Source organism: Bos taurus, chromosome 17, assembly GCF_002263795.3.
Source record: "Bos taurus isolate L1 Dominette 01449 registration number 42190680 breed Hereford chromosome 17, ARS-UCD2.0, whole genome shotgun sequence".
NCBI lineage: Eukaryota > Metazoa > Chordata > Mammalia > Artiodactyla > Bovidae > Bos > Bos taurus.
Genome location: NC_037344.1, coordinates 64,051,877 through 64,073,921, shown reverse-complemented (window position 1 = coordinate 64,073,921; position 22,045 = coordinate 64,051,877). Strand labels below are relative to the sequence as shown.

General features: G+C 44.7%; 1 protein-coding gene across 1 annotated transcript in view; it reads right to left on the bottom strand.

Annotated features, from left to right (window-relative positions):
- SVOP (SV2 related protein) overlaps positions 1–22,045 on the bottom strand; it is a 73,035-nt gene that overhangs the window by 18,451 nt on the left and 32,539 nt on the right. The window contains 3 exon segments of the mRNA NM_001075441.1: positions 1,837–1,962; positions 3,336–3,399; positions 17,218–17,342. Coding sequence (NP_001068909.1) covers positions 1,837–1,962; positions 3,336–3,399; positions 17,218–17,342 — 315 coding nt within the window.

Genomic DNA, 22,045 nt, shown 5'->3' with positions numbered 1-22,045 from the left:
CGGCTTCAGGTCCCAGTGCTGCCATTGATTTAATGGCTTTGTGACTTTAAACAATAACTTGACCTCTCTGTGCCTCCATTTCCTCATCCATCAAATGGGGATAATAATAGATCCCCCCTCTTAGGATTGTTGAGAGGATCAGATGGGATTATCCTAAGTGCTCAGCACAGTGCTGGGAATGGTTGATATAGCTGCCACTGTGGTTGTTGCTATGACTATAATTTGGTGCTTCTGAGTTCCAGGTGATGGCTGAATTAAGACTGCTGCCAAAAAAAGTTTCACCTCTCTCAACACCATCATCATTACCTCTACCTCTCAAGAAACTACACCTCACCTGTGTTTAGCATCATCTTGAAAACTCAATCTAAGAGATAGAAAGAAACCAGAAATACCTTTAGGCCTAATAGAGTCCCAACCTCACGTGACTAGATAAAGGTATCTCCATAAAACAAAGTAACAGTCATCTGTGAAATAAGAGTGTATGAGACTTGGAGTCAGAAGATCTGGTTCAAGTGATTTCTGTTACTTATTAGTTGTGTTTTTTGACAAGTCAATCAACCTCTCTGGGCCTCAGTTTCCTCATCAGTAAAATGAGAATGTAGCAGAGATTAAAATTCATGCTTCCCTTTCCATAGTATAGAGTTGTCTTCAGATATGGCTACCCAGTCAGAAACTACATTTCCCAGCACCTCTTGCACCTAGGCAAGGCCATGTGACATGCTTTCACCAATGGCGTATAAGCAGAATATTCCTGGCCAAGTTATGCCCTTCTTCAGTCTATGTGTGCTGCTGCTGCTAAGTCGCTTCAGTCATGTCCGATTGTGCGACCCCATAGACGGCAGCCCACCAGGCTTCCCCATCCCTGGGATTCTCCAGGCAAGAACACTGGAGTGGGTTGCCATTTCCTTCTCCAATGCATGAAAGTGAAAAGTGAAAGTGAAGTTGCTCAGTTGTGTCCGACTCTAGCGACCCCATGGACTACAGCCTACCAGGCTCCTCCGTCCATGGGATTTTCCAGGCAAAAGTACTGGAGTGGGGTGCCATTGCCTTCTCCGATATGTGTAGAAGATCCCAAAGGCTTCCCTGGTGGCTCATCAGTAAAGGATCCACCTGCCGTTGGATCCACCCAGGAGACATGGGTTCTGTCTCTGGGTCAGGAAGAGCCCTTGGAGAAGGAAAAGGCAACCCACTCAAGTATTTTTGCCCAGAAAATCCCATAGATGGAGGAGCCTGGCAGGCTACAGTCCATGGGGTTGCAAAGTGTTGGACGTGAGTTGGTGACTAAACAACAATGGAAGATTCCAAAGCCCTACACAAGAGCAGAGCTACGAGCTAGAAGGAAGCTGGGCCCAGAATCACACTTGTCAAACAGAAGCACCCATTCTGGACTGTTCTGTGAATGAGAAATAAACTCCTAGCGTGTTAAGTTACTGAATATGCAGGCTTTTCTTGTTACAGAAGCATCCAGCCATGCTTGAAGCCAGATATTTAAAATTCTATCATATGGGTTGAATTGGGTTTTGTCACTTGCAACTGAAGAATACGAGCTGTTCCAAACACACTCCCCTTAAGTGTAGATCCTGCATGGGGGGATGGAGCAAGAGATCTCCCACCCCCTTGATATCTCCCTCAAGGACATCCCAGCAGAGTCTGTCTGGAGGAAACCTGACGCCCTATACCGGGCCTACCCCTGGCCCTGTTCCTTTGTCTCATTTCCTGATCAAGAGAAATAATCTTAAAGTGGCTTTGGTGCCCTCCTCCACACCCTCCCCACTGAAATACAGTGAATGGCAAGAGACCAAAAGCAAAGGCTGAGGTCCCTCAAAGGATACCTACAAAACACAGGACCGCAAAGAGGAGGAGTGGGACAGCTGAGAGGATGAGCAGCCAGCGCCAGCCCAGGCTGGGCATCACAAACACAGCCAGGACGACCTCGAACACTGTCCCGATGGCCCAGAACACCTGGCAGGGGAGAACGGGGGTCAGTCACGGTGCAGCTCTGGTCCACACAGTGTGCAATTCCAGGGCCGCTGTAGACAAGGTTCTCCATGTGGGTGAGAGGATCCTTGAGGTCAGGAAGGTAAGAATGGCCGTCCCTTTTCCTGTGGTCCATATGGGTGGGCCAGGGCCTCCACGCCACCCACATTATAATATTTGCATGGCACCCACTGGAGTGTGCACTGTGGCAGCTCTAGTTACGGAGATCAAAACAATCAATATTGTGTGAGGCCAACAGAGAAGTGGACACATTGGTTTTTGTCTACTGATATTCACCTTCCTTGCCCAAGAGTGCCCTGGTCTCCTTTATCAGAACTGTCACTCCCGTGGAGCTGAACATCTTCTGTCTGCTTCTCTGAGTCACTCCATGCTTTTCCACCTGCTCTTTGTATGGACCTCATCCACAGATTCCCTGTCCTCTGGCTTTACATTGGGTGCAGCCAATGGGGGAACCCCATAGGAGATGAGAGCAAAGACAGACCGGGGTGTTTACTCCACCAGGATGGGCATGGGCTGGCTGCACCCTTCAGCTGAAGGTCCTCAGAAAGGACAGGGAGCAGGCAATGAGGGCCACTCAGGGTTCAGGATCAGCAGCAGATGCATTTCAGTATTTAGACTGGTTCATCCATACCAGTGTGGACCAGCTGACCACCACCAGTCAGGACCGTTGGGCAGTGGGGTCAGTGTGATCAATACTATCATGTGAAAAAAAAATACTATCTTGTGGTCATGGTGATTAGGAAGGATTCTGACTCAGTGTCCAGCAGGGACAAATAGAATTACCACTGCATGGAGGAGGGCCATTAGGCAGTTGCAAATTTGTCCTGAGGGCTTCCAGATGGTAGTTGGAAAACAGGTCATAGGACCCTGGCAGAGGGAGGGCTTGAGAGGGACTGACTGGTCCAGGAGATTTTTAAGGCAGTCTACTGGTCACAGAGGTGGCCGTGAATGGGGATCTCACATATGACACGAGTGAGTCTGGATACAAACAGAGGTAATGAATGATGACGGGTGAAGGGCAGGGGTTTGGTCCACTCAAGCTACACTATTCAAAACCAACTCTCAGATAAAAGTCATTTCTAGTTCAGGAAGGATGTTCTACCTGCCTGCCACCAGTTTTTTTTTTTCCAGGAATGGCAGACTGATTTTGCTTGTTGTTGGAGGAATTTATGCATATTGCCAAACCACCATGTTGAAATCAACATAACTGATTCATTTTAATCCGTGCGTATTGCATTTTTCTTAAATTCCACATTCTTCATCCTGTGGCTCAAGACACAGGAAATCTGCTGCTCAGAGACCAAGTATTCTTCAGACTCCCAGACCGTCCTCCTTACCTCAATCAGCAAAATACATTTAGCTCTGGCTTTCATGGGAAGGAACTCAGCATACAGTGTGACCCTGGGAAAGCAAAAGAGAGAGAGGGAATTAATGTCAGGGCTGAGTGGGCAGATTGCTGTGGTTTTCTGGATTTTTTCAGCCAAAGAAAAAGTCAATGTCATTTAGTCTTACTTCTCAGTGTATTTCAGTAAGTCTCTCCCTGTTTTGGTGTTCTCTCTCTTTGATCTCTCCATCTCTCTGCTTGAAACCCTAGCTGAGACCATAAGAATACTGAACCCAGCACTTCTTTGGCGGTCCAGTAGGTTAGACGCCATGCTTCCACTGCCGGGAGCATGGGTTCTGTCCCTGGTGAGGGGACTAAGATCCTGCATGCCACATGGCCAAAAAAAAAATCTCTGTGCCCTGTTTTTATTGAATATATAAATAGTATTTCTGAGCTACTTTAATAGTATTTCCATGTCATTTATCCTCTTACACACATATATTCCACCATATTCATGGGCCATATTTTCCTTAATAATAGCTACCTGTTATTGAGGACCTACCATATGCCAAATGTTTTCCTAGATGACCTACATGAATTATCTCACTCAATAAACGACAAACATGGAGAATCAACAGGGTAGGTAATTATAATTCCCACTGTGTGTGTGTGTGTGTATCTTTAGCTCCTATTTTCATCTCTGTATCTGCGTCGAGTGAGTGAAGACTCTTTGCAACTGTATAGTCCATGGAATTCGCCAGGCCAGAATAATGGAGTGGGTAGCTGTTGCATCCTCCAGGGGATCTTCCCAATCCAGTGATCAAACCCAGGTCTCCTGCATTGTGGGCAGATTCTTTACCAGCTGAGCCACCAGGGAAGCCCAAGAATACTGAAGTGTGTAGCCTACCCCTTCTCCAGTGGATCTTCCCAACCCAGGAATCGAACCAGGGTCTCCTGCATTGCAGGTGGATTCTTTACCTACTGAGCTACCAGGGAAGCCGGTCAGATAAGTTGTTATTTGACTAGGATCACATAGCTAGTAAATTAGCAAGTAGAAGAGCCATACTTTTAATCCAGGTCTGTCTATATTATGCACCCCTTCATTCACTTCCCTATTTAGGTGGTTTCACAATTATAAACAATACTTCAACAAGCATCTCTCATCTTAAATCTTTGTTCACATGTGTTTTCCTTAGGATGGATTCTTATAGTAGAATTTGAGTCAAAGGGTATGCATATTTTAAGGCTTTCAATAAATATTACCAAAGTGGTTCCCAAAAATGTTGTTTCAATTTATATTCTTCCTACAAATACCTCTCTCAACACAAACCATTAGGAATTTCATTAACTCAGCTTTGAGAATGGAGACCAATTGCCGGCATTGTAAAAGATGACAGTGATTATCATGAATGACTTTGAAATTTTATTAATATTCTCCAAGTGGTGTTCCTGTATTATTTTTAAAAATCAATAATAGTGAAATAAGAAGTGTGTTTACATTTTTCTCTACCAAATTAAAGTCAAGTTACTAACCATGAAAAAATGTGCTATAGTATATTCTGAGGACAAAGCTAATCCTTAGATGTCAAGGATTTGTTTGGACATGCTATAGTGAACGGGAGAAGGCAATGGCACCCCACTCCAGTACTCTTGCCTGGAAAATCCCATGGATGGAGGAGCCTGGAAGGCTGCAGTCCATGGGGTCGCTGAGGTTCGGGCACGACTGAACGACTTCACTTTCACTTTTCACTTTCCTGCATTGGAGAGGGAAATGGCAACCCACTCCAGTGTTCTTGCCTGGAGAATCCCAGGGACGGGGGAGCCTGGTGGGCTACCATCTATGGGGTTGCACAGAGTCGGACACAACTGAAGTGACTTAGCAGCAGCAGCTATAATGAACTTAGAGCATGCAACCTTTTTATTTTAGGTATATAAGTGGTACACGAATGCATTCTCATTGTGAATAATCTAGCAATACGCAAGAATACAAAGTATCTGAAGAATCTTCCTCTTCCCACTTCCCCCTGCTTCCATTCCCCTGCCCCAAAGCCATGACTAATAGCTGTTTGCTTTGCAAACTTCCAGCCCCTTCTCTATGTAAATGAACATATAAATTTAAAACAACATTTTCCCAAAGAAGACATAACAGATGGTAACAGGCACATGAAAAGATGTTCAACATCACAAATCATCAGGGAAATGCAAATCAAAACCACCAGGAACTATCACCTCACACCTGTCAGAATGGTCATTATCAAAAAGACAACAAATAACAAGCATTGAGGAGGATGCGGAGAGAAAAGAACCCTCATGCAGCGTTGGTGGCAGTGTAAATTGGTGCAGTCACTATAGTAAACATTATGGGGGTGCCTCAAAAATTAAAAAGAGAACTATCATATGATCCAGCAATTCCACTCCTGGGTATTGATCTGAAAAAATGAAAACACTGATTCAAAAAGATATATGCACCTCTGTGTTCACCGCAGCATTATTTACAATAGGCAAGGTTCAGAAGCAACCTGTGTCCAACAACAGACAAATGGATAAGGAAGATGTGGCTATAAACATATATATATACACATACACACATACATTTATATATACACAATAGAATATTAAACACTAAAAAAGAATTAAATCTTATCATTTGCAACAACATGGATGAACCTGGAGTGCTATACTAAGAGAAGTCAGTCAGACAGAGAAAGACAAATGCTGTGTGTTTCACTTATATGTGAGATCTCAAAAACAGAACAAGTAAATAAACATAGCAAGCAGAAATAGAGTCATAGATACACAACAGACAGGTGGTTGCGGGGGCAAAGCGACAACCAGGTGACGGACGTGAAGAGGTAAAAACTTCCAGCTGCAAAATAAATGAGTCATGGGTATGAAATGCACGCTGTGAGGTCTATACGCTGGGATTAATTACATAATAATAGTAGTAATTGGGCTTTCCATGGGGGCACTAGTGGTAAAGAATCTGCCTGCCAACTCAGGAGATGGCAGAGACGTGGGTTTGATCCCTGGGTCGGGAAGACCTCCTGGAGGAGGAAATGATTACCCGCTCCAGTATTCTTGCCTGAAACATTCCATAGACAGAGGAGCCTGGTGGGCCACAGTCCATGGAGCAACAAACTCAGACATGTGCTGAGTTCATGTGCTCAGACACGACTGAGCACAATAGTAATAATAAATTTAACCACGACATCTTTTTTCTTCCCTTCCCTTCTCCTTCCTTCGCACACATGCAGTGTATGGCCAGTGTTCCATTCATACAAATGGCCCCATTCTTACCACTTCTGGCTATGCCAGCCCAACTCGCAACTGTCAGCACCTGTAAGTCTCCCCGGAGTTCTTTCCCTGGTCATTAAAGCTTGCTTTGCCAACCCGTGTGGCAGACCAGAAGTGCCAAGGAATTTAACTTCCCAGGAGCAGCTCTCAACAAACCACAGTTCGCTCGTCTCTTGACCAGGACAATCTGGAGAATGTGTTGCAGTCTCCCAGAGGAAAGTCCTTGCTCCTGAGTGCCTATGTCAGGATCTGCTCCTGATAAGACAGTTTGGAAGTCTTTCCATAATAATCTATATCGATCTACCAGATTATTTTTTAACAGCTGCAATCCTATCGATGAACTTAGATTGTTTTCAATTTCTTGTTTTCGTAGCCTATGCCACAAGGAACATCTCTTCTTGTAATTGTGCCCCGCATCTGACCATTATTTATAGCAGTTCATTATGAAAAAGAGTAATTTGGGATTCATTCAAAGTAGGGGGATTACTGCAATCAGGTTAAAGACTCAAAGAACGAGCAATGAAATTAGCAACGCCAATAAGCAAATGATACAGACGTGAATAAATCCCCTCTGCGAGTAATTGCATTTTTGGCACTTGGCAGTTAGAGATTTGCCATTTGGATCACACGCTTGGAGAGAAATGACCTGGGATCTCCATCTGGCATTTCTGCTTGGTCTTTGGGGAAAGAGCAGTGTCAAGGTCAGATGTGTGAGCAAGCTGATTCTAGACAACAAATCTAAGGAAACTTCTGAGGCAGGTCTCAAGGTAGCACAGATGGGCAGCTACCTGGGGTATTTGTCTTTAAGAGTGGCTAGAACAGTCAGTAGGATGCCAGGTGGGGCAGGCTTCCAGCTCATAGGTTAAGTAGTGTTTCTGCTGAGATACACAGCGCCCTCTACTGGAAATAATAAACCATCTCCCCGGGCGCCAGCCTGCATCTTCTATACTTTTTTGTGAGGCATGATGTGACTGGTGGTGGAAGTAAACTCCGATGCTGTAAAGAACAATATTGCATAGGAACCTGGAATGTTAGGCCCATGAATCAAGGTAAATTGGAAGTGGTCAATTTACCTTGAGATGGCAAGAGGAATAGGTGATCTAAAATGGACTGGAATGGGTGAATTTAACTCAGACGACCGTTATATCTACTACTGTGGGCAAGAATCCCTTAGAAGAAATGGAGTAGCCCTCATAGTCAACAAAGAGTCCAAAATGCAGTACTTGGATGCAATCTCAAAAATGACAGAATGATCTCTGTTCATTTCCAAGGCAAACCATTTAGTATCACAGTAATCCAAATCTATGCCCCAACAAGTAATGCTGAAGAAGCTGAAGTTGAACGGTTCTATGAAGACCTACAAGACCTTCTAGAACTAACACCCCAAAAAGATGTCCTTTTCATTATAGCAGACTGGAATGCAAAAGTAGGAAGTCAAGAGATACCTGGAGTAACATTTTGTACTCCAAGGCAAATTCGGCAAATGAATTTGGGCAAAGGCTAACAGAGTTTTGCCAAGAGAACGCACTGGTCATAACAAACACCCTCTTCCAATAACACAAGAGAAGACTCTACACAAGGACATCACCAGATGGTCAATACCGAAATCAGGTTGATTACATTCTTTGCAGCTGAAGATGGAGAAGCTCTATACAGTCAGCAACAAGACGGGGAGCTGACTGTGGCTCAGATCACAAACTCCTTATTGCCAAATTCAGACTTAAATTGAAAAAGGAGGGAAAACCACTAGACCATTCAGGTATGACCTAAATCAAATCACTTACGATTATACATTGGAAGTGACAAATAGATTCAAGGGATTACATCTGATAGAGTGCCTGAAGAACTATGGACAGATGTTCCTGACACTGTACAAGAGGCAGGGATCACCCCCAAGAAAAAGAAATGCAAAAAGGCAAACTGGCTGTCTGAGGAGGCCTTACAAATAACTAGGAAAAGAAGAGAAGCAAAAAGCAAAGGAGAAAAGGAAAGATACACCCATTTGAATGCAGAGTTCCAAATATCAGGGAGAGATAAGAAAGCCTTCCTTAGTGATCAATGCAAAGAAATAGAGGAAAACAATAGAATGGGAAAGACTAGAGATCTCTTGAAGAAAATTAGAGATACCAAGGGAACATTTCATGCAAAGATGGGCACAATAAAGGAGAGAAATGGTATGGACCTAACAGAAGCAGAAGATATTAAGAAAAGGTGGCAAAAATACACAGAACAACTACACAAAAAAGATCTTCATGACCAAGATAACCACGATGGTGTGATCACTCACCTAGAGCCAGACATCCTGGAATGCAATGTCAAGTGGGCCTTAGGAAGCATCACTACGAACAAAGCTAGTGGAGGTGATGGAATTCCAGTTGAGCTATTTCAAATCCTGAAAGATGATGCTGTGAAAGTGCTGCACTCAATATGTCAGCAAATCTGGAAAACTCAGCAGTGGCCACAGGACTGGAAAAGGGCAGTTTTCATTCCAATCCCAAAGAAGGGCAATGCCAAAAAAAGTTCAAACTACCACACAATGGCACTCATTTCACAAGCTAGCAAAGTAATGCTCAAAATTCTCCAAGCTAGTCTTCAAGAGTACATGAACCGAGAACTTCCAGATGTTCAAGCTGGATTTAGAAAAGGCAGAGGAACCAGAGATCAAATTGCCAACATCCGTTGGATCATAGAAAAAGCAAGAGAATTCCAGAAAAACATCTACTTCTGCTTCACTGACTATACTAAAGCCTTTGACTGTGTGGATCATGAGAAACTGGAAAATTCTTAAAGAGATGGGAATACCAGACCACCTTACCTTGCCTCCTGAGAAATCTGTATGCAGGCCAAGAAGCAATAGTTAGAACTGGAACAACAGACTGGTTCCAAATTGGGAAAGGAGTACTTCAAGACTGTATATTGTTACCCTGCCTATTTAACATTGTGTGAAATGCTGGGCTGGATGAAACACAAGCTGGAATCAAGATTGCCGCGAGAAATATCAATAATCTCAGATATGCAGATGACACCACCCTTATGGATGACACCACCCTTACGGCAGAAAATGAAGAAGAACTAAACAGCCTCTTGATGAAAGTGAAAGAGGAGACTGAAAAAGTTGGCTTAAAACTCAACATTCAGAAAACTAAGATCATGGCATCTGGTCCCATTACTTCATGGCAAATAAATGGGGAAACAATGGAAACAGTGACAGACTTTATTTTTTGGGGGCTCCAAAATCACTGCAGATGGTGACTACAGCCATGAAATTAAAAGACGTGTGCTCCTTAGAAGAAAAGCTATGACCAACCTAGACAGCATATTAAAAAGCAGAGGCATTACTATGCTGACAAAGGTCCGCCTAGTCAAAGCTATGGTTTTTCCAGTAGTCATGTATGGATGTGAGAGTTGGACCATAAAGAAAGCTGAGAACCGAAGAATTGATGCTTTTGAACTGTGGTGCTGGAGAAGACTCTTGAGAGTCCCTTGGACTGCAGGGAGATCCAACCAGTCCATCCTAAAGGAAATCAGTCCTGAATATTCATTGGAAGGACTGATGCTGAAGCTGAAACTCCAATACTTTGGCCACCTGATGCGAAGAACTGACTCATTTGAAAAGACCCTGATGCTGGGAAAGATGGAAGGTGGGAGGAAAAGGGGACGACAGAGGATGAGATGGTTGGATGGCATCACCGACTTGGATGGACATGAGTTTGAGCAAGCTCTGGGAGTTGGTGATGGACGGGGAAGCCTGGCGTGCTGCAGTCCACGGGGTCGCAAAGAGTTGGATACAACTGAACAACTGAACTTAGTTACTTAGTATGTGCAACTATTTTTGCCTGGAAAATTCCATGGACAGAGGAGCCTGGAGGGCTACAGTCCACGGGGTCTTAAAGAGTCAGACACGACTGAGTGGCTGAGCAATTAGAGGTGATTATTGTTTTGGGGTTCCTATGTACATTTTTCTAAAGTTTCTAAAACAAAAATGTACTGTTTCCTGCCTCTCCTCTTCACATCAGTATTTAAAACACTGAACCACCTCCTTCTCAGGCTCAGTGGATGGCCCTATGCAAGAAAATGGAAAGTGAACAAATAATTCTTTCTTCAGCCTCCCAACACCAAACCCTAAGAGAACAATCCACGTTGCTTTGCCTTTCTTCCTGTTAAAATAGATCTTCCCACATCCAACTTTTCTTATTTAGACACTATTTAGTTTTCATTTAGTGTTAGCTAGAAATATCACTTCTCTTTTCTGGAACATAGACATGTCTTCGAGATTTATTTCTACTCATTAGCACTTAAGCCTGTTTAAAATTTAAGCAAAACAAAAAACTTTAAAATGTCAACAGCACCAAAAAAATGAACACCCTAAAACTACTACTGGATTCCACTATCCTGTCACTTGGTTTTCGTTGTAAAATAAACTGCTTAGTGGCCTAAATGAGTAAACATTCATTATTTTCCCCCAAAATGTATTGTTTGTAATGATAAAGTTACATGTAACTCTTTTGCTTGGATTAAAGCCTCTTCTTCTTGTGGCTATGTAAATTGGTACAGCCAGTATGGAGAACAGTATGGAGTCTCCTTAAAAAAAAACTAAAAATAGAGTTATCATACGATCCTGTAATACCACTCTGGGGCATATATTCAGAGAAAACCATACTCTGGAAAGACAATACACCTCAGTGTTGACTGAAGCACTGTTCACAACAGCTAAGACATGGGAATAACCTAACTGTCCATCAACAAAGAAATGGATAAAGAAGATGTGGTATATTTATGCAACAGACTATCACTCAACCGCAAACAAAGAATGAAATCATGTCATATGCAGCAACAGGAAGGGACCTAGAGATTACCATACTAAGTGGAGGAAGCCAGAGGGAAAAAGATAAATATCGTGTGATACCGCTTATATGTGGAAACCAGAAAAAAGGTGCAAGTGAACTTATATAAAACGAAACAGAAATAGACCCAGAGACAGAAAAGAAACTTCTGGTTACCGAAGGGGAAGGCGGGGGAGAGGTTTATGGAACAGAAATGAGTCAGTTATGGCCATGCTAGCCTAGCCAGTGCCCGGCCAACTCAGCAGCTGACAAAAGACACAAGAGTAAGTCTTGCAGAGCTGGGAACCATCAAAAGACCAAACTGCAGAATCATGGGTTAAATCTATTGTCATTTTAAGCCTAAGGATTGGTGTAGTTTGTTACAAAGCAAAAGGAAAGTACATTCCACTTAATAACCACCTGTCCTTAGGCAAATCCCTCAGGATCTCTGAGCCTCAGTTTTCTTATCTGTTAAATGGGGATAGTAGGGTTGTTTGATGGACAAGAAGAGGTAGTGTGAAAAGAGGGCTTAGCATGGCTCCCCGTGCTAGGGAAGCACTCCACTCATTATTATCAGCATCACTATCAATGTTACTGTCGTTGTTATCATCAAGGACCCATGTGAGCATTTGGGGGAAGCAAGAAGAGAAACAAGAAATAAAAGGGAGAGGAGTTAGAAAGGCAAAAATTAGGGCAGAGGGATGGGCTCCTTATTAACAATATAATTTCTATATGAACTGATGGGTGTCAGCTAAACATACTGTGTTAATCATTTGCAAGATATAGAAGTCATTATGCTGCATACTTTAAACGGTTGTTTTGTTGTTGTTTAGCGGAGAAGGCAATGGCACCCCACTCCAGTACTCTTGCCTGGAAAATCCCATGGACGGAGGGGCCTGGTGGGCTGCAGTCCATGGGGTCGCTGGGAGTCGGACACGACTGAGTGACTTCACTTTCACTTTTCACTTTCATGCGTTGGAGAAGGAAATGGCAGCCCACTCCGGTGTTCTTGCCTGGAGAATCCCAAGGACGGGGGAGCCTGGTGGGCTGCCGTCTATGGGGTCGCACAGAGTCGGACACGACTGAAGCAACTTAGCAGCAGCAGCAGCAGCGGCTGAGTTACGTCCGACTCTTTTTCGATCCCATGGACTATAGCCCGCCAGGCTCCTCTGTCCACAGGATTTCCCAAGCAAGAATACTGGAGTGGGTTGCCATTTCCTTCTCCAGGGGATTTTTGCAACCCAGGGATTAAAGCCCACAGCCTATAAGTGCTGTATGTCAATTCCATCTCAATAAAACTAAGAGAAAAACATCTTTTCAATTAAAAAAATTATAATAATATAATTTGCATTTATACTAAATACAGAGTATATTATAAGGATTTCTGATTGTTGAACTTTTAAAAATAATATAGCAAAATCTTCCTCACTTGATTTTGTGAAGTGGCACAACTGGGTAAAGTCCTTCTAAAGGAATGGAAACTCTTAGTTACATTTAATTACACAAAAATATCTTCAACTAAATGTTTCCAAATAATGAACTTAGGAGAGCCATTTTTATAACTAGATAAGAGCTTTGCATAATAAAGGCATGATTATTTTATGTAAAAAGCTGGCATGAAAGTGCTTGGGAATCAACTGAGTCTCCCGGATAGCTAAAATATTTCTTCTCTAACTTTTTTTTTGACCTCGCCACACGTAATGCAGGATCTTAGCTTCCTAGCCAGGGATCGAACCAGTGTCCCCTGCGGTGGAAATGCAGTCTTAAACCCTGGACCTCCAGGGAAGACCCTCTTCTGTAATTTTGTGTGTGTGGTTTTTATTTGCTCTCCTTTTGCTAACCATGTGATCTGACACATGCTACTGCTAAAAAGCCTAGTTTCCTTACCTGGAGCATTAATGGAGGTCGTCATATCTATGCCTTAAGGTTTCGCAAGTTTAGAATGGTCATGTGTTTGGAATGTAGTAATAGCTCAATAAACAGACAGACATGCTATTGCAGCATTAAATAAATGAACAGCTAAATGGGGAGGCAAGACGTTTGGGGAGCGGGGGAAGGGAGCAGACAGGCAAACTTAGAACCGTCAAGATATCCAGTAAGGGGGTAAAGGCCCTCCCAGCTGCTCTGTGTCCTTAATTTTATTCCCTTGGTGTCCTGTCCTCCCTGGCTGAAGATCTCTTCCCTTTGCAGTTTCCGGAGGTGGTTTTTTCTCTCCTCCAGTGACTCAGCCATTGGAATCTCATCAGCTTATAGCCTTCCACAGGTTCCTGAGAATTTATTTCGCTGATAGCACCTTTTTCTTGCTTTCCAGCACCATTCGAGATTTATTTCTTATACCTTCTGTATTACTTCCAGAAAATGTGGAAGATGACCCAGAAAAGAGCACTTCTCATGGCACCATCTTCAACTGGAATCACTGGGGATGTTCATAAGCCCCAGTTCCTTTCCCTACCCTCCTATGGCCAGAAAATCCAGGGTGGGGATGTGAGGAGGCTGGACCTGCTGCCATCTCCCCAAGCATCCCTGGGAGAGGAATTTCACATGTTCCTCCGTGAGCTCATCCCTTCTAGCCACGAGGGGGAAACGGTCCCAAAGTCAATGAATGGCTCACGAACAGGGCAGTGGCTGGAACAGCAGGAATTCCTGGAGTTGGGCCAGAAGTGGAACAGACTGACCACAAGCCCCTGCCAGCCCAGGTTAACAGGTTTGGCGTAACGGCCTCTGCTTTAAGCTCCAGTGGTTCTTAAGTTCATTCCCGATCCAGGAGTCCGTGTCAAATACCTACTCTGCACAGTCCTGGAGGATCGATGATGAATAATAAACCAGGGAAGGGCTGAGAGGAGCTGAGAGCCTCTAAGTGGGAGAAAGGGCTTCCCAGGAGGTGCTAGTGCTAAGAACCTGCCTGCCAATGCAGGAGATGTAAGAGAAGCAGGTTCAGCCGCAGAGTTGGGAAGATCCCCCGGAGAGGACACAGCAACCCACTCCAGTATTCTTGCCTGGAGAATCCCATGGACAGGGGAGCCTGGCAGGCTATAGTCCATAGGGTCGCAAAGAGTCACGACTGAAGTGACCTAGCACACACGCACGCAAGCACATCGGAGGGTCCAGGGGAGGGACTGTAACGGATGTACCGCCTGGACTCCCCCTTCAGGGCTGAGGCACACAGTCCCTCTGGCACGACCAGGAATGTTGCCTGCTAAGAGCTCAGGGTTGAGCCCCGTGCAGGAAATGCCTTGGCCCAAAGTAGCTAACTTCCCCCAAGGTCACCCCCTCCCTCCTTGAGGGCAGCCCACATCCAAGGTGGCTGATGTGAATGGACAAAGGTCCAGCCCCCATCCTCAGTATGGAACAATCTAAAGAGCCATCGCAGCTTCTGAACCCTAAGGGTCAGCTGAGGCCCCTACCAGCTGTTACAACCACATTGCAACTTAGCTTCTCCCTCTGCCCAGCCCTGATTTTCTGACTCCTTTACAGGTGTTATCTTGGTGGCCTCTTGCACACATATCTCGATTTCTGTCTGTTTCCCAGGATGTCAGCCTGAAACAGGGACCATGTCTGTTTGGCTCACTGCTGTACCCCCAGTACCTAGCACTGGCCTGTGTCATAACAGGAGCTCAAGAAAATACCGGTTGAGGGGATTCCTTGGTGGTCCAGTGGTTAACACTTGGGCTTTCACTGCTGTGAACTTGGATTTGATCCCTGGGAGGGGAACTAAGATCCCACAAGCTACGTGGTACAGGGGGAAAAAGAATTGGTTGAATGAATGAATAAAACTAAAAAGAAACTCCCTGGTTCCTGTGCAAGATTTTCCTAAATTACTGCAACAGGATTCCTTACTTCCAACCTATCCAACCCATCACTGCCAGCTTAATTCTTTTAAAGTACCTCTCCTGCTCGAAAACTTTCAGTGGCTTTCCACTTGTCTGCAGACAATCCCTTTGACCTGACATTCAAGACCTTGTATAAGCTTGCCCTAGTCTATCAGGGCTTCCTAAATGGCTCAGTGGTAAAGAATCTGCCTACCAAGCTGGAGGTGAGGGTCGTTCCCTGGGTGGGGAAGAATCCCTGCAGTAGGAAATGGGAACCCACTCCAGTATTCTTGCCTGGGAAATCCCATGGACACAGGAGCCTGGTGGGCTACAGTCCACGGGGTGGCAAAGAGTCGGACATGACTTAGCGACTAAACAGTAGCAGCCACCTGATCTACATGGCCCATCTCAGGGTTTTCGATTCTCGAATTTCTCAGCCTTACAAGCTAACTGAATTGGACCACTAGCCTTCCTCAGACTCAGCTATGGCTTCCTCTTTTCACGAAATTCCTTTCTTATGAGATATCCTACATATTCCCCATCTCCTTGGGTCTCTCTAAATCCTTTTAATTGTTCATAGCAAGGCAGTGGAAATCAATGGTTAGAGCCCAGGCTCTGGAGATAGAGGGTGTGGGTTCCGATTGCAACCCTACCTCCTGTAACTGTGTCATCTGGGGCAAGTTACCTCACCTCTCTGTAACCTTAGCTTCTTTATCTGTAAAATAGGATTAATAATAGAATCCACCTCATAGGGAAATTGGGGAGATTAAATGAGACAGTCTGGGCAAACTGCTTAGAACAGCACCTGCCCCTTAATATCGGCTATTAATCACCATCCTTTAGAGTGGGGTCAACACTTTTTTGACAAAGGTCTGGACAGTAAATACTTCAGGTTTGCAAGCCACAGAGTTTCTACTGAGACTACTCAACTCTGTTGCTGAAGCACCAAAACAGGCGTAGATAATACGTCAGTACATGGTGCGGTTGTGTTCCAATAAAACTTCATTTAGAGATCCAGTTGGCAGTTCAGATTTGGTCCAGCTGCCACAAGCTGCCAATCTCTGCTTCAGAACTCCCCAGTCTGCCAGGAAACGGTGACATCTTCCTACAATCCTGACTACTCTCAGTATCTTAATAAGAGTAACAACAAAATAACACATAACTTAGAAAATAATTAGTCCCACCCACTTCCCTGATAGTTCGGTTGGTAAAGAATCTGCCTGCAATGCAGGGGACCCTGGTTCGATTCCTGGGTCAGGAAGATCCACTGGAGAAGGGATAGGCTACCCACTCCAGTATTCTTGGGCTTCCCTTGTGGCTCAGCTGGTAAAGAATCTGCCTGCAATATGGAAGACATGAGTTCAATCCCTGGGTTGGGAAGATCTCCTGGAGAAGGGAAAGACTACCCACTCCAGTACTCTGGCCTGGAGAATTCCATGGACTGTATAGTTCAAGGGGTCACAAAGAGTCAGACATGAATGAGCGCCTTTGACTTTCACTTTGACTTCCTGCCTTGGGGTCAAGTTAGAAATAGGTAAAAGGGAGCAGGCAGGGTAGTTAAAAGCATGGATGTTACACGCGGACAGATTCCAGGTCTTAGTTCCAACTGCACCCTGTGTGACTTGATTTCACCCACTGAGCCTGTTTTCTCAGCTGTAAAATGGGAATTGCACTAATTCAATACCCCCACACATCTTCTGGGGTTGCTGCACCATATCCAGGAGAAATGTCCTGTCAATGCTAGATCTACCGTTTTGATTATTATTTCACGTCTATGTCCTTCCAGCTATCGTGTTGCTTTTGCTGTTGTTAATCATTACAATATTGACAATCACACTCTTCTCTGGCTCCATCAGAGTCCCTGGGTAGCAGCAGCCCTCGTGTATGTACCATCTTTGCATCCTTCCGAGCCCATGAACATAGCTGCCTGGCTGCCTGGCTGGGTGGCCAGAGCTGGGGCTTTACTTACGACTGGGGGACCCCTCCGATCCCGAAGCCCACCAGGCCCCGGAGCACCAGGATCCAGCTGTACACGGGCGCAAACGCACTGAGGATGCCGTAGTACAGGGTCCAGAGCACGCTGATCTTCAGTCCCTGCGGAGAAGGAAGACACTCAGTCATGGGGCTTCTCAGCATCTCCAGGTCACACGCCCCTGCACGTGTTCAAGGTCACCGTAGGGTCTCGGTAAAGGGTAATCCACACAGCCAAAGGGATGCAAGGTGGTCTCTGGGTGGTGGTGCCAACTCTCAGGGGGAGTGTGGGAAAACTGTGGGGTGTTCTTAGCAGCCCCAGTGATTGGCAGTTAATAGACAGGTCCCAGGGATTCCTGGTGGTCCACTGGTTAAGACTCTGTACTTCCACTTCAGGAGGTACAGGGTTCAATTCCTGGTCAGAGAACTAAGATCTCACATGCTGTGTGGTGCAGCCAAAAAATTTTTTTAAGTAATAGACAGGTCCTAGAGATGCTAGATGTCCCACAGCACCTGAGACATGAAGACTTACCTCACACAAGCTTGAATCGAACTTCCCACCAGATACTAAACCATGCAGTTGATCACTGTTTATGACTATCTGTACCTGGACCTTCATTCTGGTTTACATATAAACAGGATTTTGGAAGGTGGGTCACACCCTCCAAAAAAATTCCTGAGGGTAGTTTTTCAGGAAAGCAACGTCTAGATACATCAAAGTAAGATACACTTTATCTGGAATTTTACAGAATTATCTTTTCAGAAACCCATGTTGCCAGTGAAAATGCTATGTGTGATATTTGAGTGACTGAGTGTGAATACAGCATCCGTCTGCATTCATGGGACTTCTATGTGCATCTATGAATAGATCTGAATCTTATTTCGAAATGTCAGATATATAAAGAAAAAGCATCAAGATTTCATTAAATCCAAACTTATTTATAATTGGGGCAAATATGAACTCCTTTCAGGATCTAGGCAGAGTAGTATGTGAATATTTGCATATTGAAAGGAAATTTATTAATTACTTCTTTAAAAAAGGTTCTCCCTTGTGGCCTAGTTAAGATATTATAACTGACTTCTTTTTAAAAGCTGCGTAAGTGGGAATTCCCTGACGGCTCAATGGTAAAGAATCCGCCTGCCAATGCAGGAGGCACAGGTTTGACGCCTGATCCAGGAAGATCTCACACGCCATGGAGCAATTAATTCCGGGCACCGTAACTGTTGAGCCTGTGCTCTAGAGCCTGGGAGCTGCACCTACTGAGCCCACAGCCAAAATTACTGAAGGCTGAACACTCTAGAGACGGCGCTCTACAACAAAAGAAGCCATGGCAACGCAAAGCCTGGGCACTGCAGGCTGGAGAGTAGCCCCTGCTGGCTGCAACTAGAGAAAAGCCCATCTAACAACAAAGACCCAGCACAGCCAAAAAAAAATAAATTAAATTGAAAAAACTGTATAAGTGACTAGGCTATTTTATCTTTGAAATTATTTCTGGATTATTGGGGGCACTACAAAAATTTTATAATTTTTTTTTAAATAAAGGGGACATTGTAAGGAATTCCCTGGCAGTTCAGCAGTTAGGACCTGGCGCTTTCTCTGCTGTGGCCTAGGTTTTTGATCCCTGATCTCGAAGCTAAGATCCCACAAGCCACACGGCACAGCCGGAAAAAAAAAAAAAAGATGTTGTATTTTATGGGGTTGAGAATCGCCTAGGAACACAAAATTGCAGGAGAAACCTGGCATATATTCCTGGAATGTTAATTACGCTTAGAGATGGAGAAAAAAATTAAGAGCGAATATAATTGAAAAGGGCATTTTTTATAACACAACCAGCTCCAGAAGTGTTCTGGAGTAGAATGCAAATGTAACGTGAATATTAGACCTGCCACATGAGGTCTGGGCAGACTGCCCTGTCAGGGAGTGTTTAACAGGAGGATTGCTACGTGATGTTTCTCGTAAGTCCTTTGTTCCTTATCAAGTGGAGCAGCAAGCTGCTCCCAGGAACTGAGGTCATTATGTGAGACAGGCTTGAATCTCCTTTAGTAAACATTCTCTTTACGACAAAACTGCTTAGTCTTGATCCCCTTTCTTGAGATATGGATTGTCTCCTGGTCTTGTGACCATTATTAATCCCTTGTTCCCTTGGTAACAGTTGCTGTACATCTGGTTTTCTGATCTTTATCATTGTTGAAAGAAATTTCTTGTACAACAGCCTATATATTCTCACAGAAAGACCATTAAAGCACCTTTGCTCCATCAGAGCTTGGGTCCCCGTGTCTTTCTGTCTTTTTTCTTTCTCTCTCTCTCTGGCTAATTCTCTGGAGCATAGAAACCCGTCGTGCTCACTCTCCTGCCCGGGCTTCCTCGAGAAGGCACCCTGTGCTTTCACCCCCTCAAGAAGGTGCCCTGTGCCTTCGTGAGCGATGCAAGCCCTGTGTTAACGGCTTTATTGGTTCTCTGCATAAACCAGAGAATATCAGCCTCTTTCTCTCTTTCACTTTCTTATCGTCGACTCCAGACCACCAGGTCCCAGTCCATTAAAGGACCCCAACACTGCCCTTTGCAGCACCCTTCCTAGATCTGCAGGATAGAGTTCACCCTTCTGTTTGCCACCCTCTCTGTACCCCCCTACCCCTCAACCCTTGCTTCAGGGAGAAAGTGTGAGACATTCTAATTTTAGCTTTAAAATGAAAATGAATTAAAAGAGACTAGAGAGAAGGCAATGGCACCCCACTCCAGTACTCTTGCCTGGAAAATCCCATGGATGGAGGAGCCTGGTAGGCTGTAGTCCATGGGGTCGCTAAGAGTCAGACACGACTGAGTGACTTCCCTTTCACTTTTCACTTTCATTCATTGGAGAAGGAAATGGCAACCCACTCCAGTGTTCTTGCCTGGAGAATCCCAAGGACGGGGGAGCCTGGTGGGCTGCCGTCTCTGGGGTCGCACAGAGTCGGACGTGACTGAAGCGACTTAGCAGCAGCAGAGAGGGGATTTGGAAGTCTACCACACGTGACCTGTCTTTTGGAAAACAATTTTAGGTTGTAAAGAGAATGTTTTAAATGACTTTGCACCACTTTGCAAGAATGTGATTAACTTTTCATTTTAATCTTCACTCTTCTGATTATGCTTAAAAGGAAGTGTCTGTGGGATGCCGGTCTGTCTTAACACCGTTTAAAAATTTTTTTTCTTTTATATTGGAGTATAGCTGGTTTACAATGTTGTGATAGTTTCAGGTGAACAGCAAAGGGGCTCAGTCACTCATACACGTGTATCCATTCTCCCCCAGACTCCCCTCCCATCCAGGCTGCCACATAACATTGCGCAGAGCTCCTTGTGCTATACAGCAGGACTTTGTTGGCTATCCATTTTAAATATAGAAGTGTGTACATGTCCAGCCCAAACTCTCTAAGTATCCCTCCCCCCCGATCCTTCCACCCTGGTAACCATCTTTAACATCTTTTTAAACATCTGCTAATCTTATTCTTTAACAGAGACAGCAATGAGGCAACCATACCAGCTAGGATTTTATAACACTGTTTTCTTTGCATTTATTTTTGCAGGTATTTCTTACTTAGGGCAATTGCTATTGATTTCCCATTTAAGACTTTAAATCAAGTTTCCTTTTCAAAAAACATGCATCTAGGGATGTTTTTAATATTGATATAAAGACAGATATTAAGTACATAAGAGAATATGTGGGGCAGGAATGAGTAAAGTCTAGGAAGATCTGGATCTATTGCAATAAAGAATAATAAATAAAAAAGCAACCTTTCTGCTCCCGTTTCTAAACCCAGGGCCACACAACTAAACAACAACAACAACAGGGATACTGGTACCCGCCACAGACTTAGTTCCTTTCTTCCGACTTGACCTCACTTACTAGGGACTTTTTTTTTTTTTTAATTGAAGAATAATTGCTTTACAGAATTTTTTTGGTTTCTGCCAAACATCAACATGAAGCAGCCATAGGTATACGTATGTCCCCTCACTGGGGATCTTCTTCCTTGGAACCTGAGAAGTCTTGAATCAGAAATAAGACATCATTAGTGGCAGAGAACCAAATTATGGGCTTCCCTTGTAGCTCAGCTGGTAAAGAATCCACCTGCAATGCAGGAGACCCCGGTTCAACTCCTGGGTGGGGAAGATCCACTGGCGAAGAAGGGATAGGCTACCCATTCCAGTATTCTTGGGCTTCCCTGGTGGCTCAGCTGGTAAAGAATCCGCCTGCAATGCAGGAGACCTGGGTTTGATCCCTGGGTTGGGAAGCAATGTGGGAGACCTGGGTTCAATTCCTGAGTTGGGAAGATCCCTTGGAGAAGGGAGAGGCTACCCACTCCAGTATTCCGGCCTGGAGAATTCCACGGACTGTATATCCATGGGGTCGAAAACAGTCGGACACAACTGAGAGACTTTCACTTTCAGCGGCAGAGAAAATAAAAGAACAGAAGGAAAACAAAGCAGGAGAAGAAGAGTGGGGAGAGAGGAGGGCACCCAGACTGACACACGGGAGCTATGCCTCCCTCCCGGGGCTGCCTGGCAGCCGTGCTGCCCCGCTGAGGTCACCAGATGCCCTCATGCCAGGCAGCAAAGACAGGCAGGCCGACTGGTCCTGTCGGGTCACAGCAGAGTGCAGCTGGCCCTGCATCTGCCCACTGATGCCAGCGCTTTCCAGTTGCCCAGAGAACAAGGACTCAGCAGCCATTTGGAGGGACCGTCATGGCATTGCAAAGGGGTGAGCACTGCCAGCAAGCCCCATCCAAGCACTGCTGAGGGCCTCTGCGGAAACGTCCTCTGGGTTCTCATTAACTGCTGTCGCTCTGCCTAA